Below are 16,149 nucleotides of genomic sequence, written 5' to 3'. Positions count from 1 at the left end.
CTGGAGCCGGCCCTGGGAAAGTAGCAACCCCTTCCCCCACCCACAGCACCTATCTGCCCTCCAAGTCACTGACCCCAGCATCAGTCCCTATCTGGCTGCCCCAATGCAAAGCCGTTTCCCCTCCCCCTCAGCCCTTCTCTTCTGCCCCACAGCAATGATTCCCCCTCGATCCCTCTCTACCCCCCCAATACAAAGCCGTGGTCCCCCGGCGCTGGCGGCTCCCCCAGAACAGGCAGCCTCGCGCCCTAATCCCCAGCGCCCTCCCGGGGACTCAGATCCAGCCGGTGACTGCCTAGGCGGCTCAGGCGGTTGTCACTGCGCATGCCCAGTGACAGCAAGGGAGGAGGCTCCTGGCGCCCTAGCGGCCGGGCTGCTGCAGCTGCTCTGCTCTGCTCGGCGCGCGCCCCGCCCGCCCCGGCTCGTGAGGGCCGCCAGGGGAGCAGCATGGAGGCCGCGCTGAAGCGGGAGCTGGGCACCTCAGTGCTGCGGTCCACGGGCCACTCGGGCGGCGGCTGCATCAGCCAGGGCCAGAGCTACGACACCGACGGGGGCCGGGTCTATGTGAAGAGCAACTCCAAGGCGGAGGTGCAGGGGGGCTGCGTTAGCAGGGGGCCCGAGGCTCCTCTGGGCTGGGTTAGCGGCGGGCCCGGGGCTCGCCTGGGGGCTGGGTTAGCGGCGGGCCCGGGGCTCCCCTGGGGGCTGGGTTAGCGGCGGGCCCGGGGCTCCCCTGGGCTGGGTTAGCGGCGGGCCCGGGGCTCCCCTGGGCTGGGTTAGCGGCGGGCAATTGGGCAAAGGGGCAGGGGGGTTCCCTGGGGGCTTGCATACTGAGCAGGGGTTTCACTGGGAGCTTGGATGCTCCTGTAGTTCTTTTGGGTGATGGGACTAATTGGAGGGCTGTTGGTGCTAAAAATGAGCTGGCTTCACCTTTCAGGATTGGCTGGAGAGAGCATTGCTTAGGCTCGGGTGTAAGAGTGAGTAGTTGCACAGCTGGCTGTACCACGCAGGAGGTTGCTTAGGGGCAGCAAAATGCCTAGTAATTCCTGTGTGAAGGACCGTGCTGGGTGGATGTTTGCTAGCCTGCCTAAGGCAGTACTATTCCAAGAGCTGGTTTGGGGCATAGTTAGGCTTATGCCACATGCTTGGAGATACAGACTCCATCTTCTGGGTGGGATGGAATTAAGTATCTATCTTCATTGACTGCTAGGGTGGGTGGCAGCATCTGGTGGTCCTTGAGGTGAGCAGCTGTATCTGTATCAGGCACCTGGCAATATCAGCTAGCCATAGACTGCAGCACAGTGGTATATTTAATATCCTTCATGATAACATGGCAATGGTAATGCTCGCTACAGATATTATTGTGCCCCATCACTTTACTACAAAGGTCTGAAATAGACTGCTTTATCCTTTCTAATGTATTGGGGATGTAATCATAGAATTATAGAACTGGAAGGGACCTCGAGAGGTCATCTAGTCCAGTCCCCTGCACTCAAGGCAGGACTAAGTATTATCTAGACCATCCCTGAGAGGTGTTTGACTAACCTGCTCTTAAAAATCTCCAATGATGGAGATTCCACCACCTCCCTAGGCAATTTAATCCAGTGCTTAACCACTCTGACAATTAGGAAGTTTTTCCTAATGTCCAACCTAAACCACCCTTGCTGCAATTTAAGCCCATTGCTTCTTCTCCTATCCTCAGCAGTTAAGAAGAAAATTTTTTCTCCCTCCTCCTTGTAACAACCTTTTATGTACTTGAAAACTGTTATCATGTCCCCTCTCGGTCTTCTCTTTTCCAGGCTTAACAAACCCAATTTTTTCAATCTTCCCTCATAGGTCATGTTTTCCAGACCTTTAATCTTTAATTTTTGTTGCTCTTCTCTGGACTTCCTCCAGTTTGTCCACATCTTTCCTGAAATGTGGCGCCCAGAACTGGACACAATGCTCCAGTTGAGGCCTAATCAGCGTGGAGTAGAGTGGAAGAATTACTTCTCGTGTCTTGCTTACAATAATCCTGGGTCCTGTACTAGTCAGTATTTTTGGATAATGGAGCAAGAGTATGCTTATAACGTTTGCAGATGACACTGAGCTGGGAGGGGTTGCAGGCACTTTTGAGGATAGGATTAGAATTCAAAACAACCATGACAAATTAGAGAACTGTTCTGAAATCAACAAGATGAAATTCAGTACTTCACTTAGGAAGTAAAAATCAAATGCACAACTACAAAATGGGGAATAATTGGCTAGTACTGGTTAAAAGGATCTGGGGGTTATAGTGGATCACAAATTAAATACGAGTCAACAATGATGCAGTTGTGAAAAAGTCTAATATCCTTCTGGGCTGTATTAACAGGAATGTCATATGTAAGATAGCGGTACTTGGCACTGGTGAGGCCTAAACTGGAGTATTGTGTCCAGTTCTGGGCGCCACATTTTAGGAAAGCTGTGGACAATTTGGACAGAGTCTAGGGGAGAACAACAACAATTATAAAAGCTTTAGAAAACCTGATGTGTGAGGAAAGGTAAAAAAACAACAACAACTTAGTCTTGAGAAAAGACCAAAGGGGACCTGATAACAATCTTCAAATATGTTAATGGCTATTATTAAGCAGATAGATGGTGGTTGATTGTTCTCCATGTCTGTTGGTTGAAGGTTGGACAAGGAGTAATCAGGTTAATCTGCAGCAAGGGAGATTTAGGTTCAATATTAGGAAAAACTTTCTAACTTCAAGGATAGTTAAGCTCTGGAATAGGCTTCCAAGGGAGGTTGTGAAATCCCAGTCTTTGGAAGCATTTAAGAACAGGCTAAACACCTGTCGTGGTGTTTGGTCCTGCCTCAGCGCAAGAGGCTGGATTAGATGATTTCTCTAGGTCCCTTCCAGTCCTACATTTCTATGTTTCTGTGATTCTTTAGGACGTAAGTCAGTCTGTAACTGCCTGCACTTAGGAAGAAACTTCCCTTATGGAGCAGGGTTTTCCATAATTGTGTTTGTGGGGTTTCTTGCATATTCTTTTGCAGTATCTGGTATAAGCCATTGTGTGAGACAGGATAGTGCATTAGATGAAACGTTGGTCTTATACAGAATGTTAGTTCTGTGTTTCTGTTGGAAGTGAGGAAAATTATAAGAGGAAGATATTCTAAGGGTACACTTGATTTAGGCCCTAGGTGGAAGGAGAACAATGGGTATATGCAAGAAAGCACGCACTATTTACCTGTAGTACAACAGCTGTCCACTATGTCTGTTCCCAGTCTTTCTACCCTTTCCTGCTTGGCTGTATGAGCAGCAGGGTAACAATGTCACTCAAGTATGCTGAGGTCCCAGCTGGAAAGGTGATGGAAGGGCTTGTTGTCTAGTAGTAGACTTAGAGCACCTAATAGTGATGGCAACCTAGTACTTCCATTTGGGCCTCAGTTAATACATACAACATTCTGTTTGGCAATAATTCTTTTAGCACATTTGGGAGTGCTTGAGAGAACTAGGAGCAGGGTGGTGCTGAGTAATAAAGGAGAGGTGTTGTTTTCAACAAAAAAGTCAGAAGACCTGGATTAATTTGCTATTCAGTTGGCGACTGTTTTCTATGCTTTTGCATGTGTCTATAAATGCAGAGTGCTGATGAAAGCAAACTTCACCTGACTGTATTATAATGCTGTGCTGTGTATGCAGCAATGTGCTATATCAGCAGTTGTATTATAAATGTTTGTTTTTAGTTATTTACTCTATCAAAATTTGCAACTGGTTTAAGCCTGGCATAATATTTCAGGCAGAGATACAAATGCCTACATTGGTTAAATAAAATTGTAAATCATAAAGTATTGAACTACTTAATAGATAATCCAAGAATTCTTACTTGCCTCCAGTCTGGGGAGTTTGTAATCAATGCCCACTGCAGTTTGTCCTGTGACTTTTATTCCTGTATCTGTCCCCAAACTGTTCTGTTGCTATTTTATTCACTAGGCAGTTATATTTAATTAGTTTCATTAATGCTTATAACATAGACTGCAGCTTGTCTAAGAGACCTTTTGTCCAACCCTTTCTCTCTTTGAGTAGTATTTACTTATGTGATTAGTCCCATTGAAGTCAATGGAGAGTAAGTACTACTCAACATGTATGGCATTGGCAGAATAAGGACCTAAAGTTATAACTTGACGAGATTCTCACTTGAAAGAACATCACAGCTGCAGGTTAACCACAAAGTCATTCTTTATATTTCTGCTGAGAACACAAACTTAAGGGATGGCAGCAGCTATTTTAATATTTATAGCTAGACTTTTAGGTAGACTGTTAATTTTGTGCAAAGGTACATAGAATACCAACACCTAACACCGTCCTTTTAATGTATCTATTGATTGTATCCATTTTTCTACTCAGATGCTGCACATCACGTTAACACAGTATTTTTGTCAGCAGTATGCATGTGAACTCTGTTCCATGAATGGAGATGGAGCCTCCGATGTGTGACCCAGGCTTTGATTCAGTTGTTGAGTTATTTGCCTGACCCTATAAAATGCTAGAAGCCACACTGCTTCTATAGGGGCAGGTTTATGGATAGGATCTTTTGTAATTCTGAAATTATTATAGGTCAGACTTAGCAGTGTAGGTATCACAACTCTGGACCGCAGGTATCTTGTACCTGCTCTAGCAAAAAACAAGCTATTCTCTGTTTAAAATGTTTACTTGGGGAAAGACCCTTCATTTAGCCATAAAAGCATTCAAGGGGAGTGACGCTTTTCCTTTGTATTTGACAGGCCAGAAGAATGTTTGAGGGAGAAATGGAAAGTTTGTCAGCCATCCTACAAACACAGACAGTAAAGGTGCCCAAACCCATCAAAGTTATAGATGTGCCAGGAGGCAGCACTCTATTTGTGATGGAGCATTTGGAAATGAGGAGTCTTAACAGGTAAATTCTAATTGTGTCATTGCTTCTTGCTGTGACCAGAAATTTAGATTTAAGGGAAACCATTTAAATTACTTATTTTGGGGATGAAAATCCATTTTGATATGTTGTTTTTTTTGCTAGATCTGGGACAGGAGGGGAAGCTGCACTCTGTGTATGGTGCCCCTTAGTATCTCACAATACTTTTATACGTGAATCAATCATAAACTGAAGAGAAGCTCCAGTTATTGGGAAGAGACAGGTAATAGTTATGGGGGATTCAATCATTAGAAACATAGATAGCTGGGTTTGCAATGACCGGGAGAAACATATGGTGATTTGCCTGCCTTGTGCAAAGGTTGCGGATCTCTCGAGACACCTAGGTCAGGGGTTGACAAACTTTTTGGCCTGAGGGACACATTGGGGTTCCGAAACTATATGGAGGGCCAGGTAGGGCAGTCTGTGCCTCCCCAAACAGCCTGGCCACTACCCCCTATCCGCCCCCTCCCATTTCCTGCCCCCTGACTACCTCCCTCAAAATCCCTGATCCATCCAACCCCCTCCTGCTTCCTGTCCCCTGACTGCCCCAACCCCTATCCGCACCCCTGCCCCCTGACAGGCCCCCCAGGACTCCCACGCATATCAAACCACTCCCTGTTCCCTGACTGCTCCCTGGGACTCTCTGCCCCTTTTTCAACCCCCCCCTCCCTGCCCCCTTACCATGCTTCTCAGAGCACCAGGACTGGCAGCCATGCCGCTGCGCTGCCCGGCAGGAGCTCGCAGCCCTGCTGCCTGGAGCGCTAGTGGCACAGTGAGCTGAGGCTGCGGGGGAGTGGGGACAGCAGGGAAGAGGCCGGGGGCTGGCTAGCCTCCCCGGTCAGGAGCTCAAGGGCCGGGCCTTAGTTTGCCCACCTCTGACCTAGATAGACTTATGTGTCGTGCTGGGGAGGAGCCGGTGGTCATGATACATGTAGGTACCAATCACATGGGGAAAGATAGGAGAGAGGTCCTGGAGGCAAAATTTAGGCTGTTAGGTAAGAGATTGAAGTCCAGGACCTCCATGATAGCATTCTCTGAAATGCTTCCAGTTCCATGTGCAGGGCCAGTTACATAGGCAGAACTGGAGGGTCTCAATGCGTGGATGAGACAATGGTCTAGGGAGGAGGGATTTAGATCTATTAGGACCTGGGGAAACTTTTGGGAAAGGGGGAGCCTATACAGAAAGAATGGGCTCCACCTTAACCAAAATGGAACCAGATTGCTGGCACTTATAATTAAAAAGGTCGTAGAGCAGTTTTAAAACTAAGGGCTGGGGGAAAGCCGACAGGTGCAGAAGAGCAGGTAGTTCAGACAAACACATCCCTTAGGGGAGGATCTATTAATGGAAATTCTCTGTCGTCGAAAGGAGGAGAGGATGGAAGATGATAAAATACGGGTAGGATCTGATGAGAAACAGTCTATTGAAAAAGAGTCCCATTCAATTACATCATGTAATGACAGACAGCTAAAAAGTGACAAGTTTTTAAAATGCTTATATGCAAATGCCAGAAGTCTAAATAATAAGATGGGTGAACTAGAGTGTCTTGAATTAAATGAGAATTTTGATATAATAGGCATCACAGAAACTTGGTGGAATGAGGATAATCAATAGGATACAGTAATACCAGGGTACAAAATATATTGGAACGACAGAACAGGTCATGCTGGTGGGGGAGTGGCACTATATGTGAAATAAAGCGTAGAATCAAATGAATTAAAAATCTTAAATGAACCAAACTGTACCATAGAATCTCTATGGATAGTAATTCCATGCTCTAATAATAAGAATATAGCAGTAGGGCTATATTACCGATCACCTGACCAGGATGGTGATAGTGACTATGAAATGCTCACGGAGATTAAAGAGGCTATAAAAGCCAAAGACTCAAAAAGTAATAGCAAAAAAAATTTTAAGTACATCAGAAGCAGGAAGCCTGCTTAACAACCATTGGGACCACTGGACGATTGAGTGGCTAAAGGAGCACTTTAGGCAGATAAGGCCATTGCGGAGAAAGTAATTGAATTCTTTGCATCAATCTTCATGGCTGAGGAGTGAGAGAGATTCCCAAACCTGAGCCATTCTGTTCAGGTGACAAATCTGAGGAACTGTTCCAGATTGAGGTGTCATTAGAGGAGGTTTTGGAACAAATTGATAAACTAAACAATAAAAAGTCACCAGGATCAGATGGTATTCACCCAGGAGTTCTGAAGGAACTCAAATGTGAAATTGCAGAACTACTAACAGTAGTTTGTAACCTATCATTTAAATCAGCTTCTGCACCAAATGACTGGAGGATAGGTAATGTGACTACAATTTTTAAAAAGGGCTCCAGAGGTGATCCTGGCAATTACAGGCTGGTAAGCCTGAGTTCAGTACTGGGCAAACTGGTTGAAACTATAGTAAAGAACAAAATTGTCAGACATATAGATGAACATAATTTGTTGGGGGAAAAGTCAACATGTTTTTTGTAGAGGAAAATCATGCCTCAGGAATCTACAAGAATTCTTTGAGGGGGTCAAGAAGCATGTGGACAAGGGGGATCCAGTGGATATAGTGTACTTAGATTTTCAGAAAGCCTTTGACAAGGTCCCTCACCAAAGACACTTAAGCAAAGAAAGCTGTCATGGGATAAGAGGAAAGGTCCTCTCATGGATTGGTAACTGGTTAAAAGATAGGAAACAAAGGGTAGGAATAAATGATCAGTTTTCAGAATGGAGAGAGGTGAATAGTGGTGTCCCCCAGGGGTCTGTACTGGGACCAGTCCTATTCAACATATTCATAAATGATGTGGAAAAAGGAGTGAACAGAGAGGTGGGAAAATTTGCAGATGATACAAAACTACTCAAGATAGTTAAGTCCCAAGCAGACTGCAAAGAGCTACAAAAGGATCTCACAAAACTGGGTGACTGGGCAACAGAATGGCAGATGAAATTCAATGTTGATAAATGCAAAGTAATGCACATTGGAAAACATAATCCCAACTATACATGTAAAATGATGGGGTCTAAATTAGCTGTTACCACTTACAAAAGGTATCTTGGAGTCATTGTGGATAGTTCTCTGCAAACATCCACTCAATGTGCAGCAGCAGTCAAAAAATGAACAGAATGGGAATCATTAAGAAAGGGATTGATAATAAGACAGAAAATATCATATTGCCTATATATAAATCCATAGTATGTCCACATCTTGAATATTGCATGCAGATGTGGTCACCCCATCTCAAAAAATATATATTGGAATTGGAAAAGGTTCAGAAAAAGTCAACAAAAATTATTAGGGGTATGGAACGGTTGCCATATGAGTAGAGATTAACAAGACTGGGAATTTTCAGCTTGGAAAATAAATGACTAAAGGGGGATATGATAGAGGTCTATAAAATCATGACTGGTGTGGAGAAAGTAAATGAGGAAGTGTTATTTAATCCTTCTCATAACAGAAGAACTAGGGGTCACTCAATAAAATTAATAGGCAGCAGGTTTAAAACAAACAGAGGTATTTTTTCACACAATGCACAGTCAACCTGTGGAACTCTTTGCCAGAGGATGTTGTGAAGGCAAAGACTATAACAGGGTTCAAAAAAGAACTAGATAAGTTCATGGAGGATAGGTCCATCAGGGGCTATTAGCCAGGATGGGCAGGGATGGTGTCCCTAGCCTCTGTTTGCCAGAAGCTGGGAATGGGTGACAAGGGATGGATCATTTGATGATTATCTGTTCTGTTCATTCCCTCTGGGGCACCTGGCATTGGCCACTGTCAGTAGACAGGATACTGGACTCGATGGACCATTGGTCTAACCCAGTATGGCTGTTCTTATGAAGATTTCAGAGTAAGAATTGTGGGAGTTAGGGAAAAGAACTATGAGATCATCTTGCCATGTGATTTTCACCTTTGGGGGATATGAAGCACTGTTTATTGTTTCTTCTATAGCACAGGAGGGGTGTACATTGCACTTCCAGATAGATAAAGTTTGTGTCTTGAATATTGATAGCTTAAAATCTGAGGGTCTGATTGTCCCCTTTCCTGGAAGAAAACCCACTATGGAGGTTGTTCTCAGTTGTTCCATCAGGGAGCTGAGTTGCGCCCTCTTCAGCCCTCTGGGCTTCTGCAGCTGGCTTAGAGAGCCCATCAAGTAGCAGGGCTGCAGAAATGTAATAGTGTTTGGTCGCGCTACAGATCCTCCTTGGTCTGTGCTGGGCTCAGGCGATAGAGATGCATGTCTGCTCAGTTTGCTCACTCCTCCTCTTCCCCCCTGCTGTCTTGTCGGATGCTCAGGTTCATGGGGAGCCCGCCGTGAGGTCCAGGGAATCAAAGGGATCCTGCTGCAAAGGTGGCTGAACTCCCTTTCTGTGAAAGTTGGGGAGAGATGAGCATGAATATGACCCTTGATGTGCTAATTTCAGAGGTATGATCAGGCCCCGTGTTAGAACAGGAACAACGAGAAGAGATGACCATGCACTGGATTCAGGGAGATGATGTGGCAGGTGAAGACTAAGAGAGTGAACATAAGGTAACTTGGGAGGCTAGTATCTTGAGTGTTACATGGTAGGCTTCTATCTTGTGGGAGGAGTTGCAAAATTTTCTAGAGAATATGAGCTTGTACTTGGAAAAAGTCTAAGAATGGAGGGTTAGAATGAGAGGGCAGGGGAGACGGATATGAGCTCAGAAGTCAAGAGGAGCAAATTCATATGGAGTTTTAAGCAGAAGGATAACTTTCAATTCTGTTTGGAGATAGATAGGAAGCCAGTGAAGGTGCTACAGGAGATTTGGTCTTGTTTCCTGGAGGGTGAGAGCAGTCTAGCTTTAGCATTCTGGTCTCTGATGTTGAGAGCAGAGGTCTCGGAGAGCCTTAAAATTGCAATAAATGAGGCATGAAATGATGAAAAGAATAGACACTTTAGCAGAGGTAGAGCCCAGGAAAGAGTAAATCCAACTTATCCCCTGCCTCTAGAATGTATCTGGAGGTACAAAAACTAATAGGCTATATGATTCATGATCTTCTCACAGGCTGATTATTAAATGTACAGGCCTCATGTAGAGCTAATACATAGCAGAAATGTTGTGTTGCAGTAATTACTTTGTATTAGGGTTTCTGTCACTTTCATTTCAATGTCACATTGTGAGAAATAGCCATTGTGTCCTAATAAATGCAATTTTCAGAACTTGTTGGTCTTAATCCTCAAAAGGATGTCTTTGCTCCAGATAGAGCATGTGGAAAAGTTCTCAGCAAATGTACATGAGTAATTCCCTGCATATCAAGATGTGAATTCACTGCTTACTATATGATTCAGTGATGCTAAAAGAACTTATTTTGGTTTCTTAGGCATTCAGCAAAGCTTGGAACACAGTTGGCTGATCTCCACCTTCACAACCAGAAACTTGGAGAGAAGTTGAAGAAAGAGGGGAACACTGTTGGTACAGTACATAGTTGTCTGTAAATTTAATTACATTAAGCTAGTTAACAGATAACCTGTAAAACAGGCAGTTGCTAAAATGACCTTGTTATTTCAGGAACATGTATTTGGCTCCAATAACACTGTCATGCAAATAAACTTGGAACAAATTCCTTTTTGTATTTGAAACAAGATTCACAAATAGCAAAAAGCTCTTTATCTCTTTCGTGGGCAAAATATTTCTTAGACTTGCTGTCCCCACTATTTATTCCAGATCATTACCTACAAAAGCTTTGTTTCAGAGGTGATCTATCACCAGATGGTGTGATTAAGATTAAAACTTAAACATTTCAATCTTGTCCTAAAGTTAACTGAAGGTAGTTTAATAAAGATACTGCAGGGTAAGCTGTCTGCTACCAGCAAACTACTATATCTCCATCTGATTTAAAGCCTACCTACACTGCAAATACTTATAATCTTTGTAATCTATGTTTTTATTTTTTTGGTTTGCAAGGTAAAAGTGAGGGGCAAACAGACATCCAGTTCGTGGATCGATTTGGCTTTCATACAGTCACCTGTTGTGGCTATCTCCCACAAGTAGGTTCTGCTTAAGTCTTGGAACTTATTTAACCTATTGGCATTTCTGTTGTTTTACGTTCTTAGGGATTTAAATGTAACACTTTAAGATTTTGCTATACATTTTTCTAATTGTGGAAGAGCAAATGTTTGGATTGTAAGAGATGAGTTTTTGCTTTGTTTTGGAAAACACAAAGGGCCAAGATTATTCTAGATGTAACTCCATTGATTTCAGTGGAGTTACACTAGGAATTAATATGTTCCAGATAGCTTGGAAAGCAAAAGCCCAAGACAGGGTTTGGTGCTACAGGGTTTGGGTACCTGTGATATCTCTGCTGTTGCTTTTATTCAATGAATGAGATTTTAAAGAAGACTTGAATCTTTCCTGAACACTGGTTAGAATAGACAACTGAAATAGTAACACCTTGCACTAGACAGACATCAAGGGTATGTCTACACTACCCACCGGATCGGCGGGTAGTGATCAATCTATCGAGGATCGATTTATCGCCTCTAGTGTAGACGCGATAAATCGATCCCTGATCGCTCTGCTGTCAACTCCGGAACTCCACCATGGCGAGAGGCGGAAGCGGAGTGACGGGGGAGTGGCAGCCGTCGATCCCGCGCCGTGAGGGCGCGAAGTAAGTGATTCTAAGTCGATCTAAGATACGTATTCTCGTAGCTGAAGTTGCGTATCTTAGATCGCCCCCCCCCCCCCAAGTGTAGACCAGGCCTAGGCACAAATTGTTTTATTTCCTCAAAGGCTATATTTAAAAAATGCTACCCTGTCTTATGTTGTGTGTCCAATGCCTAACCTCTGCTCTTGCTTTTCCAGGTGAATGACTGGCAGAATGACTGGGTAACTTTCTATGCCAGGCAGCGAATCCAGCCCCAGATGGATATGGTTGAAAAGAATTCAGGAGACAGGGAGGCAAGAGAACTTTGGGCACAGCTTCAGGTAGAAGAGCTCCCTGTGACTCTTAATTTATTGATAGCTAGGTGTGGGTTAGTTGGTTTTTCTTTTAATAAAGAAATTAGCTCCAACCTTCTGTTGGAATGTTTTAGGATTTTGTGAGAAAGGAACATATATTCCCAAAGACCTACAACACCCTTTATGTGGAGGTAGAATGGCTTCATGCAGTGTCCCCCAATGCTACGCTCTAAAGCAAATCCGTATAGGCTAGCTCTTTGGGTAGTGCTTTGCATTGCCAGTCAAGAGATCTTAGTTCAAGTTCACAACGCCTATTCTCTGGACTGGGAGTGGTACGTGCTTACTACCTGAAACACACATAGGGGAATGCCATGGGTTACTCAAGAGCACCACCATTTCATGTAAGAGTTGCATTCAATTTTTTGAGTGGATGCACTTTTAGCTATTTTCTCACTATTTTGTGGAACATAAGAATGGTCATACTGGGTCAGATCAAAGGTCCATCTATCCCAGTATCCTGTCTTCCAACAGTGGCCAACGCCAGGTGCCCCAGAGGGAATGAACAGAGCAGGTAATCATCAAGTGATCCATCCCCTGTCACCCATTCCCAGCTTCTGGCAAACAGAGGCTAGGGACACCATCCTCTACTCATGGATAATAGGAGGTTTCTTACCCCTTCTTCCAGTGGAGCAGTATCTTTGAATTTTGTTTGCAACTGGCTAAATTTGGCGTACTGAGTGAATTTTTAACTTTGGACTTTATAACACTGAAAAGCAGTTATGACACATATTGAAGTTAGGAAGAAATGACAAAAATACAAGATGGAATCTTTAACTGAGACATTCCCCTGTATTGCAGGCTTGGGGATGGGATATATGATTGGATGACTATGGTCTTCAATCACTAGTATCTATGATTCTGTAAAAGTAGAAACCATGTTGATCTCCCTCTGAAGTTTTTTTTATTTTAAGTGTCAAAAGGCACCAGTCTGTTTTGATTGGCAGTTAACCAGCTAATTTTTAAGAATGTTGAATTCATATTTTGTAACCTTTGTGTGTGTGTGTGTGTGTGTGTGTGTGTGTGTGTGCTTACTCTGGTGATTTCAACATCTGCTGTCTAAAGTAACTCACACCCCACCATTCTTCATCTTGAGGCATTTCACTGGTAACTCTTGCTTTCTTTTCCCTCCCCAGCTGAAGATACCCAGTTTGTTCTGTGACATGGAGATCGTTCCTGCTCTCCTTCATGGGGATCTGTGGGGAGGAAATGTAGCCGAGGATGACTCTGGCCCCATTATTTTTGACCCTGCCTCCTTCTATGGTCATTCAGAATATGAACTTGCGATAGCCGGGATGTTTGGTGGCTTCAGCAACTCTTTTTACTCTGCTTACCACAGTAAAATTCCCAAAGGTCCAGGGTTTGAGAAACGACTCAAACTGTACCAACTTTTCCACTATATGAACCACTGGAACCATTTTGGATCAGGGTACAGAGGGTCTTCTCTAAACATCATGAGAAACCTGGTAAAATGACTTCACTCAAGCAGAGTATCTCACCCCCCATTTAGGAAAACCCACATTTGTTGGTGAGGCAATTACGATAATATTAAAACAGATACTTGACCCTCTCCCTCTTTGCACAGCTAAAGATCTAGAATCAGAGAGTCCTGCTGAATCCCAACTGTGGCATTTTCCATCCCTTTAAGATATAGTCACTTGTTGCAGGAATAATTTATTAGTTTGCTATCCAAGGTGGTGCTAATTCCAGAGTTACATGAAAGAACTTGCAGGGTCAGGGTGTTGTACAATTCTGTTTTGGCAGATTGAATCAGAGAAGAAAACTCTTGAGTGTAAATAACTTGGAAGAGGTCCTATGACCGAGACCAACTGTGCCACATATTGTTAAGTATTTGCACTTGCACATTGACTCAAAAATCAACACGAAAAGCTTGGTGAAATGGAAGGATGGCCTCATTGAGACTTTTCTTTCTGGTTGCTTGTTCGGGCAAATTCTTTTAAGCCATGCATTTCTAGGTACAGCTACCAAAGCAATAGCATGTTAACATGAAATCCAGAAAGGAATAAAAAGTGATCAGGGCTACCATGAACAATTTTAATATGGTTCAAATGGGTGGAGTCCTCTGCCCATCCTATTGCATAGTACTGTGTACAGACTTCTCAAATGTTTCATGTTTTGTGTGACACCATGTGTTTGGGTTTTGTTGTCTGTCCCATGTCTGCTAGTCAACCAGCTTCTAGCTAGAGCGTATTTAGAACTGATACCATCCTGCTTTTTGAATGGATCTGTTTGATAGGGTTTCCTGTCCTGCTGGATGTCTTCAGGCAGGGCTAGCTGCATGTACACTTCCTCTGGGGAGGTACTGCTGACTGGCACACACAACTGACTGTCATTTTTGTGGTTGCCATCTCCCACAAGTAAAGAGAGGGCAGTTCAGTGCCATTAGATCGGTGGGTAGTTTCCACATAATTTGTCCAGAATTCACACTGCAGGCGCCATGATGTCATTTTTTGTATTTCCGAGAGCCCTACAAACTGCACTACTTAGCTGTTGGCACTCGGCATTCAAGACCAAGGGAAGTCAAACGTGGACTGTTGTTGCATGTAAGAGCATCTCACCACTTAATATCTGTGTCACTAAAATTTCTTCAAAGAATTAATGCAGGAAAACATTAGGTTGCAGGATAGTAGCTGTTCCATGTGTGCTTGCAGGACAGTAACACTAAAACAATAGCTCTGCTGTCTAGTTGTGGGCTTCTAGTGATGTTTTGACGAAAGGACACCAGGTAGGTGAGAGAGATGCATGATTCCTTACATGCATGTTAAGTATATGGGAGTGATTTTTATTGAACTAAAATGTTTTTCACTGGATTTAAGTTGGTACTCTGATTTGCTGAATTTCTCTAACTGCTGGTTTTGCTGTGAGTACTGATATGAATTTTGGTGTCTACCAAATATATTTGCTGAATATTTCTCCTCCCCTAATCCTAGTAGTAGTTTCACTGGCTGTTAATTGTTGGCTGAAAAAAAAAAAACCCCAACCTTGCTTGGCAGCATAGGTTTTTACTCATCTCCTGCTGTTTAAATAAAATATTAGTTTCCTAATTGATTATTGTTGTCTGTCTCTTGTCTGTATGAATAGCTTGTGGCTTACTTTCACGACTGGGAAGCTGCTCTAAACTCCTGGAAAATAGGTAGGTCCTATATCAGGGGTAGGCAACCTCTGGCACATGTGCTAAAGGCAGCACGTGAGCTGATTTTCAGTGGTACTCTCACTGCCCAGGTCCTGGCCACCGATCCAGGGGGCTCTGCATTTTAATTTAATTTTAAATGAAGCTTCTTAAACATTTTAAAAACCTTGTTTACTTTATATACCACAATAGTTATAGAAAGAGACCTTCTAAAAACACTAAAATGTATTACAAGCAGGAGCGCCACCAGCTTTTCTGCTGCCCTAGGCAGCGGAAGGTCCCACCCCGAAATGCCACCCCCCACAGAGGCGGCGGAAGGTCTCGCTGCTGAAATACCGCCGCGGTCGCCACCCCAAATTGTAGTGCCCTAGGCGACCACCTAGGTTGCTGAATGGGTTGCGCCGACCCTGATTACAGGCACGCGAAACCTTAAATTAGAGTGAATAAATGAAGACTCGGCACACCACTTCTGAAAGGGTGCCGACCCCTGTCCTATATCCTTCCCAATAAAAACCCAGTGTGATGGTTCTTGGGGCACCCAGGACAGTGAGTTATTGTGTTACTTCCTTCCTTCAGCATTGAGGTAGTCTTGCACGTGCCAAGGTAGGTGTCAGCTTCCTAACACCACCAGCTCTGTCATTCAGGCCCTTTCCTGTGGGCCTTGCCTTGCAGGTTAGCAAGAAGCACACCCCAATCTCTGAGTTTCTTTGAAGTGTTCCCCTGTGGTATACAATCCCTGACACTGGTTACTCACAGAAATCACAGATCCTCTGCCCCAAAGGTGCAGTGTACCCCAGCTTTACCTTGTATACTGTTCCTGTGTAGCACACCGCACTTGTAATGACACAAAAAGAGGTTTACTTAGGAAAGAGATTCTACTAGAAACAAGAGGGAATGATGGAAACAAATTGTTACAAAACAAAAGAATAAAACGTGAACCTGGGTATATACTTACTAACTGTTAAACCTTTCCTAGCTAATAAAGTAGGTTCTGCCCCTCTACTCCCAGTTCAGTCTGTTACAGAGCTAGCTGGCTGGCTTCATAGCAACCAGGATCGAATTTTTCACATGAACATCCCTGCTTCTCAAGATGTCTCCTCAATAAAAGGATCAAGAGTGCCTTTCCCCACTC

General features: G+C 43.8%; 1 protein-coding gene across 1 annotated transcript; it reads left to right on the top strand.

Annotated features, from left to right (window-relative positions):
* The first annotated feature begins 343 nt into the window (after positions 1–343).
* FN3KRP (fructosamine 3 kinase related protein) lies at positions 344–14,936 on the top strand. The gene is made up of 6 exons (XM_034790081.1): positions 344–585; positions 4,742–4,893; positions 10,233–10,324; positions 10,817–10,899; positions 11,714–11,836; positions 13,003–14,936. The coding sequence occupies exons 1-6, from the start codon at positions 445–447 to the stop codon at positions 13,339–13,341; spliced, it is 930 nt and encodes a 309-aa protein (XP_034645972.1). The 5' UTR covers positions 344–444; the 3' UTR covers positions 13,342–14,936.
* The last annotated feature ends 1,213 nt before the right edge of the window (positions 14,937–16,149 follow it).

Source organism: Trachemys scripta, chromosome 14 (assembly GCF_013100865.1).
Source record: "Trachemys scripta elegans isolate TJP31775 chromosome 14, CAS_Tse_1.0, whole genome shotgun sequence".
Taxonomy (NCBI): domain Eukaryota; kingdom Metazoa; phylum Chordata; order Testudines; family Emydidae; genus Trachemys; species Trachemys scripta.
Note: the sequence above shows the minus strand (reverse complement) of the source record. Positions and strands in the feature narration are given on the sequence as shown.